General features: G+C 38.3%; 1 protein-coding gene across 1 annotated transcript in view; it reads left to right on the top strand.

Annotated features, from left to right (window-relative positions):
* PLCG2 (phospholipase C gamma 2) overlaps positions 1 to 27625 on the top strand; it is a 70169-nt gene that overhangs the window by 11864 nt on the left and 30680 nt on the right. The window contains exons 2-13 of the mRNA XM_062618311.1: positions 612 to 847; positions 14322 to 14462; positions 17171 to 17264; positions 18629 to 18676; positions 20956 to 21040; positions 21773 to 21856; positions 23250 to 23293; positions 23722 to 23794; positions 24739 to 24840; positions 24976 to 25094; positions 26466 to 26551; positions 27458 to 27578. Of these exons, the coding sequence (XP_062474295.1) occupies positions 652 to 847; positions 14322 to 14462; positions 17171 to 17264; positions 18629 to 18676; positions 20956 to 21040; positions 21773 to 21856; positions 23250 to 23293; positions 23722 to 23794; positions 24739 to 24840; positions 24976 to 25094; positions 26466 to 26551; positions 27458 to 27578 (1193 nt within the window). The 5' untranslated portion in view covers positions 612 to 651. The remainder of the gene's footprint in view (positions 1 to 611; positions 848 to 14321; positions 14463 to 17170; positions 17265 to 18628; positions 18677 to 20955; positions 21041 to 21772; positions 21857 to 23249; positions 23294 to 23721; positions 23795 to 24738; positions 24841 to 24975; positions 25095 to 26465; positions 26552 to 27457; positions 27579 to 27625) is intronic.

A 27625-nucleotide genomic window follows, 5' to 3' on the forward strand; every position in this document is an offset into this window, starting at 1 on the left:
TTTTGATTATCTGAAAATGGCATTGGGAATATAAAAAAAATCATGAGAGTAGAGAAAGATTTTTTTAGTATGATTCAGATCTGTTGCAGATATTTCTCGTGTTGACATGTAGGTTGTCAATATTTAGGACAAAATGAATTTCCAGATATTTCTTACAGTAATGGAAACTAAATTATCCTTAGTTTCAAGAATTTAAAAGTTCACTTCCGGCTCACAGAGAACTTGTGAGTTTTTTATGGATCATAATTTTACAAATAACCTAAAGCAATAAAGAAATTCCTATAAGAATGGTGATATCTCATAAAAGTTACTTCTGTCTCTGTGTCAGAGAGTATCTCCATGAGCAAAGACCTCTCACTATATAAATTAATAAAAGCAGATTTGATGCTTGAAAGAAGTTTGCTAGGGTTAAAGTGTACATTTTTGATGTCTTAGGAGACTCTTTGTTTGTAATAAATTTTGCTGCATTGTGTCTACCAAAGCATCACTGGTACCTCCCTCTGTGAAGACTGTTCATACTTTCAGGATAAAATGGCAAAGATGCTGTTAATGTAAGCCGTGTGTCTACTGTTTTAAATACTGAATTTTCTCTGTTTTCTTTCTTTTTTTAGACACTGAAAACCCATAAAAGTTTGACTAAAAAATATAAAAATGCCCAGAAAAAGTATTGACTATGGAGGTCTTCCAGAGTATGAGAAAAGCCAGATCAAAAGGACCTTGGAGTTGGGAACTGTTATGACAGTATTCAGTCTTAAGAAGAGTAGTCCAGAAAGGAGGACTATTCAGGTCATAATGGAAACCAGGCAGGTGGCATGGAGCAAAACAGCTGACAAGATTGAAGGTTTCTGTGAGTATTTGCCAAGTGTACCTGAACTTGGGGTTACTAATAGATTGCTATAATTGTCAAGTGTTGATTTAATGATTCTTTGTTAACAACATGAAGTTTTTGTCTGAAAGGAGTTTGATAATTTGCTGAGAATATTCTGAGTCATTGCAATGTAGATGAAGAATCTTCTGCAACTTGTTATTTAGGTATTTAACGCTACTTAAATATGATTAATGTGCTTTTGCCCTAAGCCCTGATCTTAAAGTCTTCATCTTTAAATATGATGGTGCTTGTGTTATCTGAATTGAGTTACTGAGTGACAGCTCTTTTCCATCACTAAGCATCAAGATGTCTTGTAAATTCAAACACGCAGTACTTCTTTACGCTCTCTCAAAAAAAAACCTTTCCAAATTCAAGGAAACTGAAGTGAAATTTCTGTTTTTGCTGTTTCAGTATAGAAATCATTATTTATGACCAGTATTGGAAAGTACCAATGACTTAGAAGGATGAAGCTGTGGGTTATAAGGCATAGTTTCAGGGTCCTGAGTTGATACTGTCTCTTTAATTAGTATCTAAAGTGATTGACTAAACCCATTATTTATAACAGATTTGGGAAATGGAAGTGTAAAGATACATCGGACTGCAAAAGCTATGGTAGAAGAATAAACTGAGACTCATCTTCCGTTTTTACTGAACATGGCTGATGTCAACCAAGCTCAGCCTGTGCTTTCTGGTATTTGTACAGCTCCTGTTATTATAATGTAATCACAGTGCTTTCATACGACTTCTTTTATTTATTTAGCTCTTATCATGGGCATGATTTTACTATGCAACTGCTGAATGGTGTTTATCTTCAATAACAGAATTGAACTGTTTGTCTGAATTGCAGAAACATTTATTGGCCAGCCAGCTAATATGAGAAACATAGAGTTTAGGAACTGGGGCTATTTGGGAAAAGAAATTGTGATAAGACGTTGGAGTTTGGAGTTGGAGAGCTGGGAAGGCTGAGCAGGTAGGTATACTGAAGTGCAAGAACCTACAGAGGTGAGAATCAAAGTTACTCAGCAGACAAGGTTTTCAGTGAGGAACAAGTTAATCAAGGCCCAAGAGAAGAAAAATGGTTTATGAACACAGGAGTCTGAGGCATAGTTAAGGGAGGGGGTGCAAGACATGCACCAAGAAGCTGCATGATTTTTGAATAGTGTAGCTTGCCTTCATGCTCCTTACTTAGAAGTACTAAATCTCTGCTACTGTTTTGATTGGTTCCTGTCTCATTCCTTGTGAAACTAGAAATACAATGTAGTGGAATGAAAGACCAGTTGTCTGGAGGATGTTTTAATTATTGGTAGTGAAAATATGGTCATACAGAGTGTTATGGGGAAAAGCAAGCAGGTCTGGACACTGTAATTAACAAGTACTCTGGATCATAATCTTTCAGTGTCCCAGTTTCTCATGTGGAAAATGAGGGTAATTATTGCTTCCTGTAAAGACCTGTTAGAATGTGAGTACATTATTGGTTCTGATATGCTCAAATCCCAAAGTGAGGTGTGCCAAAAAAGAAGTCCTGAGAGAAGATAACAATTCAGTTATGAGAGAATTGCTTGAATATGCTCACCAAATAAAGCCTGAGGTTATGCATACAGCAATAAGATTAAAGCAAAATAGAAAATGACCACTTAGTGGGTGAACAAGGCATTAGAGTCCTCTGATAGAAAGAGTTTGTGATCATGTATTTGAAGGCTTAGCATAGCCATTTGCACAGAAGGGCTGAATTAAACATTGTACAGGCTGTGCATTCTGGATTTTGGGGTCAACTTTTCACTGTTTGACTTGTAATCTTCTATCAAAGCTTCCTGGGGGTGTTGTGTGTTTGTGGTAGTACATCCTGATAATTAGCTTGCTGTATGTATAGGTTTTAACCTTTTTAAAAGAAGATGAATATTGTACTTCGACTCTTACACCTGGATAATGCACCAGGGTAATGACTCACTTCCAGTTGCACAAGCAGTCATTACTAGAACGGGGAATATAGCTACAGACCTGTGACTTATCCAAAAGCCGTGTGCCTCTCTCCCTGAGAATTGTAGTACTGAAGCAGTTCTTTAGCTGATCAACATTTAAGTGACCTTTATAATGGTAGAATCTTCAGATCTGAGAATATGCCCTACTCTAAAGCATGAATATGTAAAATACTGTTTTGTTGTCTAAAAAGCAATTAATCTGCCCAAAACCAAGCTGTGTTTTGCAGGCATTGTTTCAGAGTATAATATGAACAGTTGTTACAATTTACCATGAATGGTATCTGATCTGCTTGAAATGAAAGTCACTGCAGTTTTAACTTGCTGACAGTGTTTTTACTGAAGAGGAAGGAAATATGGAAATATTTATTTATTATTTAAATGCTGCTATTTCTTCTTTTAACTGGAACTCAGGCTTTCTTTTGCTTGAAAAGTGGAAAAATTATGGATTTGAAGCTTTCATATTTGGTAACTGAATGGCTGAATTTGAATACCAATGATGGGGAATTAAACTTTTATTTCTCTAGAGCTATACTGAGGACATGGTACCACCTTTGTGGTAGAGAAAGATTATTTTGACTTGTATATATAAATGTAGATATGACCGACTCCAAGTATTCAGTGGCAGATTTTGTTGACTTTGTAAAAAGTAAAAAATAAATATTTTTTAGTGGCTGAGGGCACAGAATTATCATCTCCAGTATTATATTGCTTAATACGCTTGTGCTGTACAAGAAATAGTATTTGTGATGCAATCTTAATGGTTGCTCTTTGCATGTCCTACACTCCAGTAAGAATTAAAATTCAGTATGAGTGGGAAAGGTAAGATGGCTTCCTGTTGAGTGTGTGCTATTTTAACTCAAGCAACTGCTCTTTACAGAAGGCAAAACCCCAAATGTTTGCATCTGTTGTGGTGTTTGTGTGTCTAAATCAGATAGTGAGGACAGTTCACTTTGAGACACACAAATAGGCTGTTAATAGATAGAGAAGATGGAGACTGACTTCTATATTTTATGTTAATGCTCGTCCTTTAGAAATTAAGAAAAAGTTTTGTAGTGTTGGGAATTTTGGATGTCTTAGTGTGTGTTTTCTTGCTGGTAAACTGTAAATGTCTGAAAGACACTAAAATCCTCTAATCTAGAGTTGCTCATAATTATTACAAGGTCCTTTTTCAAGTTTGGTTAATGTTATTTTGGAAGTGATTTAAGTTAAACCTCACAATAACAAAAAGGTATCTACTCTTAATTCTGGAACCCGTGCAAAGGAGATACAGGATTAGGTATACTGATCTAAATGTTTAGACAACTCCATGGCCATGAATGTGGCAGTACTGTGTATTTGAAATTGCATTACTCTTGAAAGGGTCTCTTTCATTAAAATCCTGTCAGCAGTTCTGTTTAGAGTGGAAGAGTTGTTAAAGTTATGGCTGTTTCCTGCTCAGTGCAGGTGTTTTTCTCTGGATTAGTACGTAAAATGGAGATAATCTGGATGAGAAAGTAAAATGGAGCCACCTTTCTTTAGATAACTCTTTCTAAACCCATCCCTTCCGTGTGGGAAGACGTAAGGATATACAAAGGCTAGGAAATCTGGTTTAAACAGTCTCTGTCTTCATTGTATGACCACACCATGACTAAGTATTGGAGATTTTACATTGACCTTCTGAAAGACTTGAGTTGCCATTTACAAAAGGAATTTTCTAACAAAAACGATCTGGGGAGAAACCTCTGTGTTTTCCTTAAATGAAAGAGGACAGGTTATTTGTGTCCTTTAGGGCAGGATGTCCTATTTTGAAATTAGATCAGAAGGCCAAATTTTAAGATGATACGTACCAAGTAAATCCTCTCACTGTAATAGAGCAGCTGAATTTTTGGCCATGTTTTTAACTTGGCAAGTTACTGTGGTACTGAGAATGGTGCTGTATGATTTTTTAATTCTTCAAATACAAGAGTTTATTTCAGCTTTTGGTAAGTTTTAGCTTTACAAATCGGAGACATGACATTACGTACCAGCTCTTCTAGTGGTAGTCCTCCCTGCCCACCTGCGGGAGGGGAAGCACCAGCACAACAGTATCTGCTCACACCCTTCCTGAGTTGTCCTAACGGTGTTGATAACCTGTGCATGAGAAGCTTTCCTTTACTGTAGAGCTGTGCAGCCAAGAGTTGTGCAAGTCAAGTGAATTATTGGATGATGGGGCAATTTTTGTGAGATCAAGCTAGCTATTGAGCTTGTCCAAGCTAATCAGACTTGCTGGAGACAGTAGATTCTGCTCTCTGTAAGGGAACTCTGATCCTCTTGTACAGTGTGCATTTCTGCGGTTTACTGTGATTCTGCTGTTGTAAAATGTGATGCTTTGTAGGCCCAAACAAAGATTAAGTTAAGTGACTGTTGGTCATCTTTCCTTGCTTTTTAGCCTGTAAACTTAGGAGGCACTACAAAACTAAGCACCTTTCAAGTTAAATAAAATTTGTCCATGTTTTCTATCTGTTGGAGCTTCAAGTTTCCTTCTAGATGAAAGGAGAAAGATTAGCAATGGAAAAAGAGGGGCTGCCTGTCCTGAAATGTTTTTCAGGTTTAGTGGAGGCCAGAGAAGTTTTTAGTACTGCTTCTCTTTGGTCGTCTGCTAAAACTGCACAGTACCTTGCATACACCTTTCCTGTGTCAGATGGATCCAACACAATCCATTGTCAAAACCAAAATGCATAGAAGGGAGCAGTGATCCTTTGAGAATGTTTTTATCATGGATGTTTGGTATGCAGGGTTTCATTAGTGTATTAAAATGAATGCCAGCAACGTGCTTCCTTATGTGGGCCCGCAGGGAGCTATGCGAATGGCTGAAGGAAGCAGGTCTGAGCTAGATGTGACTGTGTTCACCTGTGCTTGGGCTTCTTTTAGTGATCTTGCTATTGTTCTGTACATGGAGACATTTAGCTCCGACATAGTCTGAGGGAAGTACTTGTAGACACTGGCTACAAAATGTCAGAGTTTTTTCTTCTGCCTCTTACTTATTAATAACATTTCCTTGTATTCTGCATTGTCCTTATTTTAAACTGTTAAAGATAACCTGAAGTTTGCTGGGTGGACTATGGGACTGCTTGTAGGGCTCAGCATCTCAGCACTGTTTATTGTAAGTTACCTAGGTCAGCGGTGGTTGATATGACTTACGGTGACAAATGTTTTTCCCTTGAGGAGTTAGATGGGTTTTGTTTGATTATTTGTATCGTGGATTTGTTTTCCCTTTGTTGTATTTTGTATGTTGCAGAGTGCTATTAATGCTTTATCAGATCACCCATGCTTTGAAGCCCTTGTGGTTTGTTCCACTCCTCCATTTATGTTTCTTGGTATGCACCCTAGCTCTATTTTCAGTGGAGCCCCTGTCATTGGTTGCAGTAGGAGAAATCTGCTCCATTTCTTGGATGAGAAGTAAATTTTGCTGACCTTTGCAATGACCTGGTGAAAGGGTAGTGACTGTCACAGAGTGCAGAATGAGGTCTTGGGGACTAAGGGTTATGCACAGGAATGGTATTTCTGACAGTGTGTATTAAGCAGATAACTTACAAGGCTAGTTCACCTGTCTGCCAGGAGACAGCTGGGAGAATGAAAGGCTCCTCCAGAGCAAAGTTTAGTTCTTGCTCTGAATTAATGTCTCCTGTAGTCTCTTCCTCTGGCCACTGAATATATCAGAAGCAGTTGGTTTAAGTGTGGGAGTTCTGTTGCAAAGCATTTTAAATGTAAAAGTGTAACTTGAACTTTGGGTGGAATTTTGAGTGTAAAAGCACAAAAATCAGGAGCACTTTTTGCAAGGCCATGGATCTAAAACCGATGGCACTAAATCTGCAGCTGGTATCGGTACCACTGCCAGGAGAAATAAGTAAATCTCTTGGAAGTTTAGGGTGGACGACAGTATGCCTCCACCACTTTTTCCTGCTAGCACAGCCTGACTTAGAAGCTGCCTGGTGCTAGCAAAGGCATCTGGCAATTTGGATAGTGTAGCAGGGGAAAGTGTGTGGTGGGGACCCGGTATGACTTGGCTATGGATTGTTTACCCATAGGTTTTATTGACCGTCGTATGTTCATGGTTTGCAGTTTAAGAACTACAGATCTTGGTAACTATAGTAGGGCCAAACTAACTTTTGTTTTACCAACACATGAGAGAAGGAAGCCTGAGATTCTTCATAGAGAGGGAGCTAAATTCCTTGTTTAATTTGTAGTGGGCCTTTTTTTTTTTTGCAGAAGCTAATTCATGCATAGTAGATACATGACTGTGAAGCTGTGACATACCAGCATGATTTTTTGCAGTGTGTTGCTCAGCAAGGCACTTCCTTATGGCTCTGCTGTGTATTTTTGTATGTTTACCCTTTGCAACTGTGTGTGGGTCTGCGTGACGGCCCCTGGGTCACACACACCCTGTGTTGTTTCTTCCCACTTCAGGCTCTCACAGGCTGGCCGTACAATGGATGTGTGTGTGTTGTGCATCACCGTGGTATCTGGGGGTCAATTCTGCCTCCACATCAGCTACACTGCTGCGCTGTTTCTTTGCTAGGATACCAAGTGGCCCACAAACAAATGTACTGTCATAGCTGAGAGAGCGGTGGAGGGAACTATGGGACAGCAGTGAAAGGCAGAAGGGAAGGAAGAGGTGGCCAAGAGTGAGAACTGCTTGTCGCTACTCTGCTAAGAGACATGTCTGTCTTGGCTGACTGAGGTTTTGCTGAGAGTACCTTTCAGTAGCAAACAGGGCCTCTCAGATTTCCTCATATTCTGGTACACACATTTATATGCATGTGAATAAATTAGAGCCCAAAGAGGTTATGGTATTTAAGGTTGTAGAGCAAGTAGGTGACAAAGTGTAAATCTCCAGGAAGCTGATCCATAATTTCCATAATCCAGAATTCATTCTTTATCAGATGCAAAGTGCTTTAAGGAAAATTATTAAGGGAAAGTTTGTGGTGATTAGAGTTTGATTAGTCACTGGAAAATGTATGAGTTTCTTCATACTCTTCTGTGAATCCTTGCATTAAGTGGTGATTCACAGGCAGGAGAATTTATGCTCTGAGAAATCCTTTGAATGTGCAAGTGTCTGTTTCTCTGTAATACAAGCATGGGCGTTTCAAGGAAGATTCTGTTGAGGATGTAAGATGATTTATCTCTTTTATTGCCTTTTATATGAAGAGGCAGTCTGCTTTTGTAAAATGATTTAAAGCATAATTTAATCCCTTAAACTTTGGAAAAGTAAGATCACTTATCTTTTTTTTTTTTGATGTGTTTGATTCATTGCAGACTACTCAAGAAATAAAAAAAGCAACTAGTGACCATTTAAGCACACAAGTAGTAGGCTTAAAGCATTGGAGGACCATGTTTGGGAAAAGTTTATATATCAGCTGTTAAAATACTTTTTGTGTATGCAGAGCAAGAGGTTAGGGTATAGGTGAGGTTGAAAGAGAAAGGGGAATAGATGTGTTAGTACTAATGTAGTCTGAAAACTTTTTGTTTCCCAGAGGGTGAGACACCTGTGTTTGGGAATGGCAGAGATGCAGACCTCTTGTCAATGTAATTGCAAATTTATGAAGCAGAGGAATAAAGGCTAATTAAATTGAGGCTTTGGATGCTTATGGTATGCCTAGGTATAACACACAGTAACCATTTCTATTTTCCTCACTCCAGAACTTTATTAATGCATTAGAGCTGTCTTATACCCCTTTTTAAGAGAAAGATATGACTGACAATGCATAACGTTTTATTTTAGGGTTAACGTGGACTGCTAATTTCACATGCATAACGTTTTATTTTAGGGTTAACGTGGACTGCTAATTTCACATTGTCTCTTCTCCTGTTTGTTTTTTTTTTTTTCTTTAATGTTTTTACTGAGTTTATAGAACAAAATGACTGTGGCCCACTTCTAGATACATTTGCCATCTCAAAAGTCATTTGTTGTTACTGATCTTATGCCTAATCTATGAAAAAGAGTTATCATAGATGGTTAAGTTCACTTGAGATTTTTCCTCCTGCTGAAAAGAGATTTTACAGAATTTGTCCTCTAGAATGTGATTTAAAGAAAAAAAACTCCAGTATGAAACCAAGTTGAATTTTCATGTTTCACAGGTATATTAAACAAGGGAGTGAATGGAAACCAAGCACGTACCTAGTAAATGTGTAGAATTAGAGCCTGTGGGAGCTGCTCTGGTTTTTCTTGATCTGAAAGTTTGCGCTGTGTTTGTGTTTTCAGATTGTGTTACGCTGCCAAGCAAAAATCACTAGTTTCTGTAAAATGTGGCACCTGGATATTTAATGATTAAAGCTCATTGGAGAAGCAGTGCATCTATAATACAGTTGTGTAGATAACATGACCAGATAAGAGGCCACATAAAATTTACAGGGCGAGGTGAAATGCAGGGATGTATAACTTAATGTAATGGCAACCTTATGTATGTTCCCACAGGCGGTGCTGTTCCAGCTAACAAGGTTTGGGTTTTTTTAAATCTTTTTTCTTGTTGTATTTAGTGAATTTTATCCCTAAAACTAAATTTTGCTAATTTGGCTTTTAAAATCTTTTCTAAAATGACCTGCCAAAGAGAGCAAATTTTGGTTCTGCACATCCTTTTGGGTGTCAGATACGTTGGGAAACTTAAAAAACTAACCTCTAACAGACTATTTATGGGAGTGGCTTGCATTCTTTAACATAGATGGGGGGGTTATTTTTTTTTTCATAGGTTAAACAGCTAATTAATTTAATCGGCATTAACAATTCTACTAATGTGAACTTCTTCTATGGGGGAAAATGAACAGCACTCCCCCACCCGCCCTTTGGATAAGATGGTATGAAGATTTATAGCATCTATACCTTTTTCGGAGAAGTGGTGAATATCTATATATTCTGCTGAGGAAAGTGAAGTGAGTGCTCCTTTTGGCTTGAATGTTAGGCCTGACCTTGCGAATTTCCAGTAGTGACTTTGGTAGTTTATTTTTTCCTGGTAGTACAATTTCTGTCTGAATTACCTTATTGTTTCAGACATACAATAGTAATAAATAAACTTAACTCACATTTGCTTTCTGTATTCTGAATACTGTTAAAAATCAGGATGTCATTGCGCAAGTGAATCCACGTTGTGCTCTTTGTGGAGTTCTTTTGTTCAAAAGAAGATTAAAACTCACCTGTTTCTGTTTTGAAATTGCTGTGCTCTGGTTGTTACCCAAGGGATCTTTGTGTAAGTCTTCTTTTGAGTATGTAGAGCTTGGTTTCTGTGGTCAAATGAAAAAAATGAATGTGTGTAGCCTTTAGCTGTTTTCAAATTATTTCTTCCCTTTAGCAGCTCAGTTCTGCAATGTTTAATGCTATCTTAGAACAACCAGAATTTCTGTCAGCGAATAGGGGCTGGAATGAACTTCATGGACCTGAATGTGGTTGATATTGGGCACATATGTAAATTTTACCTCTTCTAATCTCATTTTATGAAGGTGCCTTTTAATTTTTTAAATACGAAATCAATAGCTATTTGGTAAGTATGGCCCCTTGAATTCAGAGCTCAAACTGGGAAGGACTGTAGTATATTGTTGCTCTATTAAGCCGTCAGGTTCTGTTTTACTGTCTGCCTTTAGGTGTAACTGAAGGAAAGGTAACAGGAATTCAAACTTATAAGTATCTGACTAAATGCAACTGCAGCCAGCTTATTTGAATGGAGATCAATGGAGTTGTTGAGTGCCAAATGTTTATTGTTAAGTTTATGGCAGTGAAGAGCTGTAACAGGCACTCTGGAAGTCACTGAGCAATTAATCTGTGCAGTCTCTGAAAAGTAGCTATGTAGTAATGTAATGATGCAGTGAATTAACCGATTTGCTGAACAACACACAACAGCAGGAGCTCAAGTTCAGCAGCTATTGGCTCTGAACTACAATGAATGGTAATTCAAAGTGCCTTGGAGTCCAGTCTTGTTAAAGAGCCACTTGAGGGAGTTGTCGGAATCAACAGGTGACTGATGAGGCTGCCAAGGAGACCCTTCTAACCTGTGGAAATAATCACATGAAAGAATGGATGAAATATAAGCTGGTATTGTAGGTTTTCAGAGTGACACTAGACTTCTGAACTGTTTGGCTGGAGATGGAATGCGTTGGCAGTGTCATCCTTGTCTTGCCGGGTGTGAGTCAACTTCTCTATAGGGCATACTTTGATTTATGCTTCCTTTGGAAACGCACTGTTTTACAGAAATCACACCTGAAAGCATATTGAATTTCATCTGATACTGCAAACTGCATATGCCCAGGTCTCTGCCTTTTTTCAGGTGTGTCAGGGCCCAGCAATATCTGTCTGCAAAGCCTAGTCAGGATACAGCTCTGCAATTAGCATGTGGGATTGAGAAAGACAAAGGCTGTATTAGTGCAAGGCAGTCAGAAGATAGAGGCGATGTGCTTGTAGTTCTGGCACAGACATGAAGTTGCATTTTAACTGTTCAGTGACAGATTGTGCTATGAAAAGTTCACAGTAACTGCGTAACAGCTCAATTGGTACAGCTGATGTACTAATCTGAGTCTGAAACATGCTGTGGCCTTTCCTGGCCTGTTCCTTTCTTGGTTCAGTTGGGATCAGCCATTCTGGAGTTAGTGGGCATTGTGTGGAGGGTGCAGATGACTCCAGACTACCTGGGGAGACAGAACTGAGCGCCAGGCCAAAGTTTATGCTTGCTGTACATGTGTCTTTTCCCTCTCTGTTTTTCTGCCTTGGCTTTTCCTTCAGTAATACAGAATAATGCATCCTAAATGACACTATAAAATGTCATTAAAATATATGCAGGTAGTTTTCACTAATTTTCTGAAATTATGTATTATTTTTTCCTTTCTGTAAAAATCTAAATGTTTAATAAAACTTGTGTTTTATACATGTGTTTCATGTATTATTTGAGTAAAAGTAATGATAACTTGGCAGGACATCCATAGTATGTTGTCTCTGTTTACTGAATGTTTAACAACTGTGGTGTAGTAATCTCTTTTTCAAAGGCCAGCTGGGGAAACGATAATACTGTTACCAGTGTGAAACCTGTGCATACAAAAATCCTTGTGCCTATATTTATATACCATATGTTCACACAGGAGAATGGGATGGTAGGATTGAATGGTTGTAATGCAAGGAAAAGAACTGCAGTGAATATATATGTAACGGGGGGAAGACATTGAGTAAGTATGTTTGTTTCAGAGGTCAGTATGAGGTAAGAGCTACTTGAAATGACAGCAGCAACGCAGGTTGTGAAATCTGTTTTATTGCTGCTTATAGTTTATACTTTGAGGGAGGCTTTGTGGTGTGGTGTTCATGTGTGTGGATTTATAGGAGTCTGAAGTGAAAGGTCTGCCTTGATCTGAAGTTACAACTGTATTTTCAGCAGGGATTTGCTGAGTGAAGGGAAAGCAGAGGAGGTGACTCTTGCCCACTATTAGAATGAGCCAGCATGGTGCACAGTTTTCTGCAGCCATGCAGGTCCTTCCCGCTCTGTTTGGGTGCTTTCTGTCTCTACGTCCTGATTCTTCTCTGCTGATACTAATGTGAATTGGTGGGCTTAGATCATAGAATCATAGATTAGTTAGGGTTGGAAAGGACCTCATGATCCTGCCATGGGCAGGGACACCCCACACTAAACCATGTCACCCAAGGCTCTGTCTGACCTGGCCTGGAACACTCCCAGGGATGGAGCATTCACAACCTCCCTGGGCAACCCATTCCAGTGCCCCACCACCCTTACAGTAAAAAGCTCCTTCCTTATATCCAATCTAAACTTTCCCTGTTTAAATTTTATGCCGTTACGTCTTCTCCTATCACTACAATTCCTAATGAAGAGTCCCTCTCCAGCATCCTTATAGGCGCCCTTCAGATACTGGAAGGCTGCTATGAGGTCTCCATGCAGCCTTCTCTTCTCCAAGCTGAATAGCCCCATCTTTCTCAGCCTATCATCTTTTTCAGGTGGATATTCAGACACACTGCTAGGAATCTAAGTGAGACTTTGGATGGTAAGAGGATTAGAGTTATCAGAAGGAGCTTTTGGTTTCTGGTCATTTATGGTCATGTCATGAATTTATTTTAGAAGTTTGCATCTGAATTTAGGGGCCTTGACCAAGCAGATAGCAAATCTTAGGAGATATTTTCATGGTTTGAAAGGGTGGCTGAGACCTGGAGGTTGAGATGTGTAAAGGTCTATCTTGAAGATAATTACACGTGGAAAAGTAAGTTTAAGAAAAATGCTTGTGTCCTACGATTGGTTTAGGTTAACCTTTGAGGTCCCATTTTTCCAATGTAAGTTGTTTAATGACTGGGAGAAAGGAGTGTCTGGTGGAAAGTTTGGCTTGGGATACTTTGCAGAGAATAAGAAATTTCAAGATGAATCAATGTTTTATTATCAGGACTTTATTGATGAACTTCCTTGCTTGTCTGTCCCTTGTTTCCATGTTGGCATCAAAGAAACCCAGCATTACACAGGCTGGAGCTTTAACCAGTGTTGATCTCTTACTCGTTGGTAGCAGAGCTGCTTTTTCATTATGTTATTAACTGTCTTCTGTTTCTGATGAGGTGCTCATTTAAAACGGGTTATATTGTGGCATTCTTAAATGCATAGACAGAAACCCTCAGCTATTTTCCTTGGATCTTTCTAAGTCTGATAAGCACATTGCACTAGCAGCCATGAAATATTTTTTTTCATCCTGTAGCTCATAAGTCAAGGCTGTCCGAAAGTGGGAAGAGCTGTTTATTTGTCTGGTCCACAGGCAGAACAAAACCACTTCCTCAGTTTTTCTAATAAGTATCTTATCTTGAGAGTGCACATATTTCTATTTCAGTGCTGCCTCACTACTGTTGTGTAGGCCATGTAGCAAGGGTTTGTTGAAAAGGGAGCTGCCTTGAGAAAGTACGTGCTTGTGCAGTGCTCCCAGTCTGCTATGCTCTAATACGTACTTGTGTTCTGTAGAAAGCAGCAAGTTGAAAGTGGTACAACACGTTATGTTAACGCCAAAGAGATCTCTGTCATTTATCCAGGAAAAAAATGAAATGTTTTAATTATTAGGCTGGGTTTTTCTCTTTCTATTACTACTTCAAATATTTTTCTTACAAGTGCCACTGACTATACTAGCTGACTAGCTGACAAGATCTATCTAAGATCTGATGAATAATTTTTAGGTGGGTAAATTGGAAGTTGTATCTTTTCTTTTTTGTCTCTGAAACGTTGTCATGGCAATTGGAAATCTCTTGCTTAGAGTATATGCCATTTGTGAAATCTTGTCTTCTGTAACCTGAAAGGGCCATGTGTATACACTTTGTCTGCGGATAATTGGTGACAGTGAAATGATAAAGCTGGGGTAATTTGCATTTCTTGACCAATAAAAATCTCTACGTTTATATACAGAGGTATTTCATACATGTATGCATGCTTTGAGTTCTTCATCTTACTGTATCAGGCTCTGTTGGAATGTAAGTGCAGTTTAACTGACTGAATGTTGTTCCCTTTCAGTGGATCTGTTGGAAATAAAAGAAATTCGCCCAGGAAAGAATTCAAAGGACTTTGAGCGTTGCAAAGCAAAGCAAAGAGAAGAACACTGCTTTACTATTTTTTATGGTACCCAGTTTGTCCTCAACACCTTAAGTTTAGCAGGTACTTTTTTTCTTCTTTGTTTCTTCTTTAAACCTACCAATAGAACAAATCAAGTACATTGATGGAACAATAATGCAGAGAGGGCTGTGGTTTTGACTTGTGCAGTTCAGGAGTGCACCAGGTGTTTAAAGTCTGGAGATACACCTTTTACTTGGCCCTTCACATCCATGAACTGTTGCATTTCTAATGTCTTAGAATCATAGAACAGAATCATAGATTAGTCAGGGTTGGAAAGGACCTTAAGATCATCTAGTTCCAACTCCCCTGCCATGGGCAGGGAACACCACTTCCTTTCAGACAGTGTATTGTGTGAGTGTAGTTTCTGATTTGCACAGTCATTTCTAGCAAGGTAGACTTTGCTGGTTAAATATCTCCAATAAACTTGTCAACATATCAGCAATGCATTTGCTGTTGTTTTCAGTTGGCCAGAATATTGCCCTGGCGTTTTCAGTCTGGCCAAAATGGTTCTGGAAACAATAGTCATGAGTTATAATACAGCTGTATCACAGAAACTTTCCTGTCGCCTATGAACAACTGGAAACTAATTGAGAAAAATGAAGTTCTAGTTTGAGGTATGTGCATAATACTAATCACGTAGTAATACTAAACCTCTTCTAAAAGAGGTTTACTAGGGGACCATAAGTAAAAGTGGAAGGTGATAAACTGAAAATGAAGAGTTCTCTGTGAAACAGGGAAGTTGTATCCTGTACGTAGGGAAAGGGTTGGGGCACTTCTTACTTCAGGTGAGATTACCCATGGTCACAACTCCAAAATTTTAATTTTGAAATTAAAAAGGATATGAGTTCTTACAGTGCAGGCTGAATACAGTTTTCTACTAATGGAGTTTACTAGAGATGTATCTTCTAAATAGTTGTGATGGATCCTCGATTTAGAATCATACAGCCCATTTATTTGAAGGGGCGTGTTGCTGCACAGGACAGTGGGAGCTACTTATCATTTAAATAGTTAAATTAATTGCAAAATCTTAATGGGAGAAAAGGGGAGTGTTTTGTAAGTGTTTTAATGCTTAAATTGCCTTTTTAAAATTGAATTAATAGATTGCAGTACTAGAAGACTTTCTTTTTGCAGTCTGATGCATTGGAAATTAAAGACTGCTCATGACTAATCCACCGTTGTAGGCTTTTCACTTTAAATAAATTTTACCATTGTTGGCTGAAGTCTGTGAAGATTTTCAGTAAGTGGCTGCGGTTAAACACAACTGTGCCAGGTTGACTTCCCCTAACCTCCATCTCCATCCCTCTTCCATGGCTGTTCTCAAAACAGGCCTCTGACAGCGCTTTGGAAACACTTGGTGCCGTGAGACATGTTGCTGTAATGCTGAACTGCAGAACAACGTGTTATAACTTTCAACTAAGGGGGAAATCAGCAAGGAAAAGGAAGTGTTTTGTCGTGGTTTCTTAAAACAATATAAAATAATTGCTACTTAAGGGGAATGGTAGCTGTCATAAAGGGCAGAATTGTCTTGGGAGCAGAATTGGTTTGGCAGTTGTAGCGAGTGTTCTTTCCGAAATTGTAACAAACTGGAAAACATTTCCATGGGGAGCTGAGGCTAGGCTCTAGCTTCATCCTTGGGGAATAAAGCATTGTTTGAAAGTATGTTTAAATAAAATGTAACCTTCATCTTTTGAGAAACTGTTTTGCTTTGAAGGCAGTTAAAAGAATTGCGCAGATTACAGTTCCTGCTGAAAATAATTTTGCAGAACTGGTTTAATTGAAAATGCCTTCATGAAATTTTAGAACCAGCATGCTAAAGAGAATGGACTTTCCCAGCTGAAGGCTGTAATGATAGCATCTCATCTAAGGGCCCAAAAAGTGGTTTCAGCTTAACTGTGGTATTCCTTAGGGAAGGCTATACCCAGCACACAGTTCATCATCTTGGTTGTGTTAGGTCAAAGCAGTATCAAATGTGATCACATTAAATGATGTGGAGGACTCTTCTGGTTTGGGAAATGAAAAAGCAAATTATACCTAAAAAACCCAAGGCAGTGATAAACTGATTTGTAAGGTTGGGAGGAAGATGTATCTGGCTTCTGGTGTTTGGCTGGGTAAAGAATTTTAGACCTTTTTTAAACTTGTATTAAATGTGTTCTATAAGCTACACCAGTTTTGTACATTGCTTCCTTCCTCTTCCTCTTGCCTAAATGTAGTCTGGAACAATTTGTGTTTAAAGGCAAGGTTAGGACAGACATGAATCGGTTGTCTATCAAAAGCCAGTACTTTACAATTTATTTGTTGGTTGCTTGGAATATAATGAACTAGCTTTATGCTACACCACACTGAGTTCTTCTGCTGTGTGCTTCAAGCTGCTTTACATCTAGGTCCCTGGGCTTTTGCCACCTGGGAGGTAGGAGAAAAGAAAATGAATTTGACTGTGTTACTACAGGAGCTCACCAGCACTTCTGTAGTCTCTGTGCTGAAATACTGAAACTTGCATACCCTGAGAAACAGACTTCTAAAAGAAGGTTTTTTTCTTGTCAGAGCTTCCAGAGTTAACATCCTACCCCCAAATTTATGCTGTTTTTATTAATTTTATCATTAGCGATGTGAAGCTATGCAATGAGATTTATTAAAGAGAAAGATTCATCAACCACTTTACATACTAGGGTTTGTCTAAACATCCCAAGTTTGTGCCTTGGTTTTGTGTTGATTTTGTTTCAACGTTTCTAATAGCGTATTATTTTTTTCAGCTGACTCTAAAGATGATGCTGATAAATGGCTGTGTGGCTTGAATATCTTGTATCAAGAGGTCATTAGTGCTCCCACACCTGCGATCACAGAGAGGTATGTGGACATGTTTTCACTTCATGAGACTTGACGTTTCTTTGGAATTGGAAGTGGAAAACCTGAAAGAAACAACTACTCTCCAGTTAGCGTACGACACAGAAAAGCTCATGTGTAAACTCTTTGTCTATTTTGCTATATATGTGTTCTGGAATGCCACTCTGCTCCATCCACTAATGCAGACTTGCAATTTACTTTACTTTGTATACCTACACCAAACCAAAAGTCTCTCAATAAGATCACAAAAATAGCTGGTGTTAGTGTGCATTGACTTCTTGAAAAATTGAAGTGTCTTATGCAGTCACAGTAGGCTTGCTTTAGTAGATGTCCAAATGCATTGTATGGCAATGTGACCAGCTGACTCAGAGAGCCAGGTTGAAGATGAGCTTTTTTTTAAGGCTATCTTTTTTAGCATCCAGCCATATGATGGTGGAACTGCGCCCTTAATGCTTCATAGGAAGTTGCACGTTGAAACTACTTATGCTGAGAGTGCCAGTTTTGTTGAAGGGCTCTTTAACACTATCTCTGTACCTGATCGCTTTTTATCACTGCTGACATTTTTGTTTGTGGTCACTGCTTTTACTTGTTGTGAGGGTATACCTTGTCCTTGCTTGCTACTTGACCAATTTTGGCTTTGACATTGATATTATCTTTACCTGCTTGCTGTTCCAGTTGGGGAGACTGTATTCTTATCTATTCTCATCTACTCCATGGTAATGCAGCAGGCTACTGTAAAAAGTGCTAGTGGGTTCCAGGCTGTGTTTGTGTAGCAGAGTGATTCCTGTAGAGGCTGAGGATAAGCTTTACTAGTGACATTTTAGATCAAAATTGTGTTATGTGAATGTCTGTGTATTTACTATTAATGCTGCTAATAGTATTTTGCTGTGCACCTAATATGGACACACACTCTAATGAGGGTTTTCTTTAGGATTCTCTAAACTCCTTCCCTCTTAATTGTTAATTTTTATGCATCTAACATATCTTTGAGCCAGCAGCCTCAGCTGGCATAAATCTTGACTTGATGGAGTTACTCTGTATTAGCTGAAGTTTTGTCTTGCTTTACCACTTAGATTTTTACAGCTTCTGGTTGCTTGTTTGCTTCTATCCTGCCCACCCTTCCTGTGTTGTTTATGTGGCTTTAAAAAGTATTAAGCAGAAAAGTATGTATTTACAAAGACTTGTTATAAAAGTGGCTGAATCATTAGATGCTACACTGGAAATGTTTTGCTTTATTATAGAGATGTATCTTACGACTCTTAAGTATTTCCATTGAATTTCCTCTGTGGATTTTGGTATTCATTGGCTGTGTTTTCTTTATAATTCTTAGATTAAACCTTTTTTCTTTTTTCCCTCTTTTCCACAAGCTGGCTGAGAAAGCAGATCTATTCTGTTGATCAAACTAGAAGGAACAGGTAAGAAGCTCTCTCTTTGTTCAGTATGTTTTTAGTGAACTTTTGTTGCAGGCTCTAACATGAATGAAAAGCAATAAATATTTTTTTGTCTAATATGCGAAATAAGAGCCCTGAAAATAGTATTTGCTCTTGCTTTAACAACTTGAGTTTTGCCTTTTGCTAAACACAGTGTGTTCATAGCACTCACTCATGTTCATGCATGTGGTATAATGAAGCAAATGATGAAAAATATATAGTTTTGTTTTTTTTGCCTAGAATTAACGTGCCAGAATGAGAGAAGGGAGTTGTCTTCTTCCAGTCTTACTGTAGAGATTAAGCTCATCTGTGCAGGCATGTTAGTTTGTTTGCTTCATAGAGGTCTTTGCCCTTTCACAGCCAAGTTGGAGCCCAGCAGGTTGGACTGTATAACCTGCTGTGAGCATTCCTGTGCAGGTGTGCCGCCAGTTCTTCCTTCATTACTGAACCATGTGTGCATTGGAGTGACTACATTCTAATGTAGACAGATAGGAACCAGCTTTTAAAAGCTTGTTTGGGCATTCATAACAATGAAAGTGCATAAGCAACGTTCAACATGGGCTGCCAAAGATCATGGCAGATGTTTTAGTAATTAGCCTTGTTTCAGTCCTAACATGGCCTGAACATGGCTGGTATGCATGGTATCTAGCTTGAAACTGGTCACAGCAGCAGTGTCAGATATATCCAGAGATAGGGTTGTCCCAGCAATAACTTGAATTCTTTCCTTCAGGAGTCAGAGCTTTGAGGAGAACAGAACAGAATATTGAGAGGAAGAGGAGATTGAAGAAATAACTGAGGATATTAGGGAAGAGGAGAAGGAGGCTACTGGTATACAGAAGATACATTGAGGGTACAGATAGAAGGAATCCAAGTTAATGGTTTGGAATAAGGGCAAAATATTTATTTGTTTATTTATTTATCTTTAAGCAGTTGGCCTGGCTAAATGGGTTTGTCTCTTTCCCACATATTCAAGCACAATATTAGAATAGTCAAAGAAGTCAGAGAATCACCTCTGACCTGATGCTTCTCATGTGAAGGAAGTCCCATGGGTTATAGCTCCGAGTGTGCTGTGCAGCTGTATATGTTTGCGTTTCAGTAGTTTGCTTCAGGTCCGTGTGTGATGTGGGTTTGTAGCTCTTCGAACAGCAAAGGAGACTTGCTTTTACCTCAATGGATTCAGCCGCATACTTCTTAGCATTGCTATCAACCCTGCGACACTGAGGAGAGTGTTAGCCCCTCCTCTCTCACATCTGTTACTTTACCATGATTCTGCTCTTTGTCTGCAACATGCATTTTATTCTAAGGTGTAATTCAGTATAGAAAAGTACATATGTTTCCTCTCATTCAGGCCTTTTCCTAAAAGCAAAATAAAGTGTGATATTTCATTGTGTGAATAGGACTGTATTACTCCAGGAAATAACACCATTCTGCAGGCAGCTTGCGGCATTGTGCACCTGGCTTTAGTGTGAGCTGAGGAGCCATTTCAAAGCAGTGTTTCCTAAACTGGCCAGAATGGTGAAGGCGCAAGTACCATCCTTTTATTGGATATTGGCTTATACCTCCTGATGTATTGGAAAAGTAGCCCTGCAGTAGGGACATGTTGGTGGGGATCATGAAGCAAAAGCTAATCTTAGGGTAGAGCAGTGGCTGACAGTATGGGTCTACTGAAAGGGTTTCCTTTGTTGCTTTAGCATTGTTTCAGCACTACCAGGCAGTCCAGTTAGGATCAAGGGGGGCTTGCACTGTGTGGAGGGCAGTTTTCTGTTCTCTTGATAGGTGATTCATGCTTTCAGAAAAATTCAGGAAAGGAGTTTGTGCCGAGTTTCATTGTGTTTAGTGTTGCAGTTTCTAGGGAGGTTAATTGTAAAGGTTAGGCTTCCAGGCAAGTCCTGTTTCACAGGCTGAGTTTTTTCCAGTGCTGATGAAGTCCCAGTTCTTTGTTTTGGCTTACACTTGTTTTCCCTGAGGAAATTGCTTGTGCTTGGTGTTTAGGGTACAAACAGAGTGCTCTTTCTTGCTCCTAAAAGCAGTGTTTTTTTTCCAGAGGTCTGGCGACAAGGTGGAAAGCCAGGAATTTCCTGAGTTCTAATCTGGCTTTGGCATGGACTTTGGCTAAGTTCCTTCTTGCTTTGCCTCCTTCCCTCTCTACACAATGGAAATGAGAGTATTTCACAGGGTTGATAGCAGATCTTAGTAGCTGACCAGATACAGCAGGACTCTGGAGTTTTGATATACCTTTTTTTCTTCCCTTATTTTTTCCTCAGTATCAGTCTTAGAGAGCTGAAAACTGTCCTTCCCCAAGTAAACTTCAAAGTGAGCAGCATGAAGTTCTTGAAGGATAAATTTGCGGTAACTACCTGATAACTTCTATCTGGTGTTATTTCTTTTCAGGATGCTGCCTATATTCTTGCTTCTTACTGTGTATGGTTAAATAAATTATATCAGTTAATTTCTCAGCTTGGCTCTGCCTATATCCAAGGCTATAAGAAAATACAGGCATAAATGTTCCTTCTTTTCATTGTTTGGTTGACCAAAGCCAGCACTGCATTTTGAGCCGATACTGTGCAAGTGCATAGGAAAGTGTTTTATTTTTAAAATTAATATATATAAAAAAAAGAATATTTTGGGGTGGTTTTTTTTCGCAATTTGATCATTCACTCCAACTTGTGCTAATATGAGTAACCTCTGAAAGTCATTTCCATTCCTACAGGAATTTTAAATATCCCCACCTTTTCCTGCTTTCCAACTCTCCACCCTTAAAGCATACATTCTTGCTTCTGTTGCTCCAGCTAACAATGACTAAATGGGGCACTACTTCACTCTGTTTTTAGTGGAAACAGAATCAGGGTACAAAATGCAAGGCTAAAGATGTGGGCTGGGAGCACTAGGTTACAAACCAACAATATGTTTACTTTTTTGTATTCTTAAAAAAATAAATTAAAAAAATCCTAAGGGGTTAAGACAAATGGAGTAAAATAGAATGCATGAGAGGGTGGCAGCTAGAATAAGAGTAACTTGTTTACTGTTTGCAAATGCAGTTCGGGGAATTCTAATTTCTCTGTGTGCTGCTTTCTATTGTAGGAAATAGGTGCTCATAAGGAAGAGCTTAGTTTTGAACAGTTTCATTTGTTCTACAAGAAAATCATGTTTGAACAACAGAAATCGGTAAGCTTTTTCATAAGTAGTCTTCAGACTATTAAAGTGCTTGATCAGAATAGAGTTAATGCTGATTATTTTTGTTTCTGTTAGTTACTGATTTCCTTTCCCCCCCATTCTTGTAATAGAAAAAGAGTATAGTCCTATTCTTGAAGTGTGGATAAGTCACCATCGGCAATTTGTCTTAAGATAACGACTCAGTTATTTGTGTTGCTTCTTGTGTGTTGGCAGTACAGATATGCACATATATAATGGGGAATAACTTGAAACTGTGCGTTTGTTCAGGATGTAGAGTGTCTTTTAATTGGCTAGCCCTTCTACTGATAGGAACAAGGGTTTTCCGTACTTGTGTTAATATTTTTATTGCTAAAACATTCTGTAAATCAGATTTATCCTGAGCATCAAATAACAACAATTGTTCTAATTTTCTCTCATGCTTGGAGATTATGAGTGGTGAGTCCATTACAAGACATGCATCAGACAGGTCTTGGGAGGTGGGAATTCTGAGGAATAACATTTCAGCACTGTCTGACTACTCTTTCCATGTATTCATTGCACAGATTCATGAAGCTGGTGGAAACTGCATATGTTTAGTGACTCTGAAAGTCAGGAAGCCTTTAAATCTATGTGAAACGCAGATTTTGAAATTACTTGCATAAATGTCTGTTGATGATGTGCTTGTTGTTGTTCAACTAGTTGTTAAAATAGAAGCTTCAGTAGTCAAAGTCAGTACTGTTTCTTTTGCATACAGCTTTGTTATGCTGTTTAAAAGCAATGCTGAAATTATTGTGAAGTAATAAAGAGTCTCCATTTACTGTCAGGGTTTTAGTTTTGGCCATGAAAGTCTAGTTAATTAGCTTAAGCAGAAAAAGCTGAAGAGTGAAACGCCAGGTAAAGAGGGTATCTGACTTCCTTAAACTCTTGTTATCATCCCTTGTGCATCGTTTCAAAGAAACTCCTCAATTTGCTCAACAACTTTGGTAAGTTTCCTGTGATCTGTAACTACGCTGTGGCAAGCTGGAAGCAATGTAGGTTTTATATTCACGTGAATAAATGTAATGGATAATAAGTAGTTCCTTCTTTTTTTTTGATATCAAACAATAAAAGCTCCCAAGAAACTTAACTTGTCTGTGTATAGAAGGTGTGTTATCAACAGCAAGTTTTTGCCTCAGCATTGCATGTGTTCACACTGAAAGGCCTGAAGTGCAGTTGTCAGCCTTGGCAGTATGTTTCCTATGTGTTTAATTAAAAATGCATCTTGCCAACTTCTGTGAAGCTTCTCTAGAAGAGACAGGCATATATTTCCCCTTCTCAAACCAATGGATATTATTAGATGAAATTAGACAGAAAATTGCATATTGTTTTATTATTTATCTTTTCCCCCTTTGTTGTTTGTTTTAAGATTCTTGATGAATTCAAAAAGGATTCCTCTGTGTTCATTCTTGGGTGAGGCTCTTCATTTGTATTATTTTTCCACATTTCTCTATGTTTATAACGCTGCAGGATTGTCTTTTAATTACATCACTGTTTTTGTGTTCTGCTGCTTTAGTAGGTAAAATGAAATGATACATCTTTTTGCATACAGGAAGGTGAGCTTTGGTACTTAACTTTTCCCAGTTAATCACTTTCAAAAGTACATCAGGAATCCAGGAAGCTTCTTTAAAAGCTCAAAATACAGTAATTAGATAATACAATATTACAATATCCTATTGACATCGTAAAAACTTTCTTGGTGGTGGCAGCACATTTATACTGTAAACCCAAGATACAAATCTGTTGTAATTTTCTGCTATAACATCTGGTGACACTTGCTCTCTTATTTCTTTCCTTCACTTTCCTTTTGTTTTTTTTTTTTTTTGTTTGTTTTTTTTAAGAAATACTGACCGTCCAGATGCCTCAGCAGTTCATCTCCATGACTTCCAGAGATTCCTGCTACGTGAGCAGCAGGTGGGAATGTTGCAGTAATTCCGAGTTCTTTTTCTTGAGGTTGTTGAGCACATTCTATGTCCATTAAAAAGAAATGTGATGTGTCATAGAATATGATTAATGTCAGCTGTGACACTGGGCCTTACAAATACTTTTTCTTTGTTGCCACTGAAGTTCATAAGAACTATTATTTTTCATTTATGTAAAGACTCTGAAGGTGCACCGGAGGACGAGAGGGAGGACAAAGTAAATAAGGTTTTAACTGATCTCCATTTAGTCATGTAGATAAACAGACAAGGATAGAAATGAACACTAGATGTATGTCAAAGAAGATAGCCTGGCCTAGTTACAGCTGTCATCATAGGTACATCAGGGGTAGTGCCTTGGCCATGGCCTCATTTTAGCAGCTCTTACATAAAAAGCTGAGCTGACTGCCTACATTCCAGTCAAAGGTAATTTTCTATTGAATGGAGCCAGTTCAATGTCCCATGTCAGCAAGCAAATAAGTATGGATGGAGATTGGAACTGTGTCTTTACAGTCTTCTCTAATGTTATTTAGCATAGACACCATGGGAGAGGATTGTGCATTATTTGTTAGGTGCTGCTACCCTCCAGGTTTGCATATGTAATTGAAAAGTGAGACTTACCCTTCCTGTATAAGTTTTCTACTTTCTTTTTCTCTGTATTTCGCTGTATTAAAAGAAAGTTCAGATTGCACTTAGAAATGATAGCGGTTATAGTAGTGTGTATTTTGTGGGCCTCAAATCTTTATAAAGGTACTTAGGTGGAGATCTTATTTTTCTCCCTTAGACTTCACAGAGGAAGTATATTCACGAGTATATTGGCAGTAAATTAGCTAGATAAAGGAGAAGTAAGTCACATTTGTAGGTCTCCCTGTTTCTCATACAATTTTATATAGAATAACACCACTTCTAAAGGTTTTACTATATTATTATTGTCTGAAGGAATCTTGGGCACACGATCTCAGTAAAGTCCGAGAACGAATGACAAAGTTTATTGATGACACTATGAGAGAAACTGCTGAACCCTTTCTCTTTGTTGATGAGGTAAGATAGTGATACTTCCTAGTAGCTCCTCTTGGACTTTTCTTTCTTGTTAATAGGTTTCTTTTGCTACACTGGATTTCTTTTAGTCTTTTGAGGCAAAAACATTTAAATTCAGTATCTCTCTTTGTATTGTAGTTCCTTACTTACCTTTTTGCAAAAGAAAACAGTATTTGGGATGAGAAATATGATTCAATAGATGTGCAAGACATGAATAATCCTTTGTCTCACTACTGGATTTCTTCCTCTCATAACACGTAAGTTACCAAAAGTCCCATTCTCTATCCCTGTTCAAACAAACCTAGTGTGTGTTAGGAGAAAGTAAATTATGCCACATATACACTATGTGGGTGTGTGAAACCTTCCAAAAGTGTGATGTAAATGTGGCAAATACAGTCTGTGGGACTTGGTTTTCCCCTTTCCTTAAGATCTTAGAGGTTTTGAGATACAGCTGAGCTCAGCTGCTAGAAAACCCAAACCCTGTATCCTGTTACAAAAATAAAAAGAAGTCTTGAATTGAAACTGTTCCAGCCTCTCTGCTTTCACAAAGTTACTGAAGGAGTTTCCATTTTTTTCCAAGCGCCAACAGCCTCATTGAGCTAGTGTCGGCTCTAATTTTACCTGAACATAACAATGCCATAAGGACTCCACTTGTCCTGTGAGAAAATCTGATACTTTTAGAGTGATCTGAAGGGCAGTGGATTTCTTGCCTTGGGAAAAGAGGCAGTCATGTGTGCATGTGTATAGATACTTTGATAGTTTACAGTGTCACAAAGTGGAAAAGATTAGATCCTGAAAAGGAAAGGAATATGGAGACCTTAAATTAACACATCTACTGATCAGGGACTTGGTTATTTGCCAGCATAAGTATTAGAGCAGAGGTGCCTGAGGCAGAGGAAGAGTACAATTTGCTATCCATGCTCTTTGTTATTTCTAGCTTATTTTACAGTCAGAACTTCAAAGGCCTTTTTATATTGTCACTGGTTTTAGAATTTTGTGCTTAGTAACTTAGATGCTGGTTTCTGTAGTTTGTGTTTAAAGGTATGTATCTGTCCCTTTTCCTTGGCAGTCTATAGTATGCAAGCTCTTTAGCCCAAGTACAAACCTATGTGGTTATGAATTTGGACTATCTTCAGACGAAGGAGATCTGCTCATGTAACACTGTAATAAAAAGAAAGAAGGTGTAAAGAAAGGGAAGAGAGATGAACAAATAAAATATTGCAGGGAATGAAATAAAGTGTATATGGATATAGCTTATAGGTATATTTTGAAGTATAGGGTGGGTATCACTCTAAATACCCTCTACATCCCTCCAACATGATTATGCCTCAGCATGATGAGGTTTAGGTAAGTTTCAGAGCTCATGATTTCCTCTCCAGAAATGTGTCAGCACTGGTTGATGCTTAGATTGAGCCTTTAGCTGCCTATAAGTTGGTGCATTCAAAAATCTGCTAGCATCAAGTTCAGCAGAGTTCAATTCTTCCATCACAAGTAAAAAAGAAAGTGATAATAATAAAGAAAAAATCAGCATGCACTGTCTATGACAAGAGAAGAAATGTTGTGAGTGAGTGGGTGGGAAATGGTTGGAATTGACTGCCTGTCTTCTGCAATTTCCTTTTACTCCTTAGGTATCTGACAGGAGACCAGCTTCGAAGTGAATCCTCCACAGAAGCTTATGTCAGGTGCCTTAGAATGGGCTGTCGATGTATTGAGTGTGAGTAGAGACTTTGTGGAGTGGTTTGTAACTTGCTGCCCATACAAGCAGAGTTTCCCGTTTACCAAGAAAGAAAAAAGAATTGAAATCAAGAACTAGTTTGTTTTCTGAAGCTGAAGTTAGTCATATAAAAAGCACTGATTCCCTAAATTGTTTTTCATATGCCTCACTGTTGCCCCATTCATGTGCTGTGGTTCTTGTTCCCTTGGAATTTTAAGAGTGTATTTATAAATCTTATTTCACTGTACACTGAAACAGTCTTGGCTCTTGGACTTGAACTGGAATCACTTGTGTAGCTTAGATAAGTTTGTCTTCATTGTAATACAGACAAGCCTAATGCACAGAGATTGTAATTTGGTGCCATTTGCCATCGTGTTCAGCTTGCTTGTAAATCAGTTGATGTCTTGTGTATTTGTTTTCCACCAACTGTATATGCATCTTCATCCCTGTACCTTATTGAAAAGTTTTAATTTTGTGTTATTTCACAAGCTACTTGCTACTGCCTGTTCAATTTGGCTAATGCAGATGTATCTCAAATTAGTTTCAGGTTTAAAAATGACAAAAGACATAAACTTTCTACTTGCCACTTTTTGAGTGTATTTATCCCTGGATAATTATTGTGAGCTAGTATGCTGACAATATAGCTACCTGAATTCCTTATTCCCAGATTCCAATATGGTAATGCTTTGGGAAAATTTTATATTGTATTTGATTTATATTGCTCTTACTTAACTGAGCTTAATTTCCTCTGTGAGAAATAGAAATTAATCTAATCGAATATTTTATTAGAACATGAAAATCTCTGACTCAGAATGTGCAACACCAAAGATTTGGGTGTTTCTATGTAGTAGAATTATTTAGGTAACTGCTTAATCTCTTCCTTTTTCAATTGCTTGTCTTTCCTAGTGGATTGCTGGGATGGTCCTGATGGAAAACCCATCATTTACCATGGATGGACACGGACAACAAAGATCAAATTTGATGATGTAGTACAGGCAATCAAAGATCATGCCTTTGTTGCATCTGAGTAAGCTTTGATTCATTTTCCTTAAGCCTGTTTTCATACACTTAGAA

This window comes from Pezoporus occidentalis, unplaced genomic scaffold (assembly GCF_034315485.1).
Source record: "Pezoporus occidentalis ecotype Australia unplaced genomic scaffold, CSIRO_AGI_Poc_V1 ctg20, whole genome shotgun sequence".
NCBI classification, from domain to species: domain Eukaryota; kingdom Metazoa; phylum Chordata; class Aves; order Psittaciformes; family Psittacidae; genus Pezoporus; species Pezoporus occidentalis.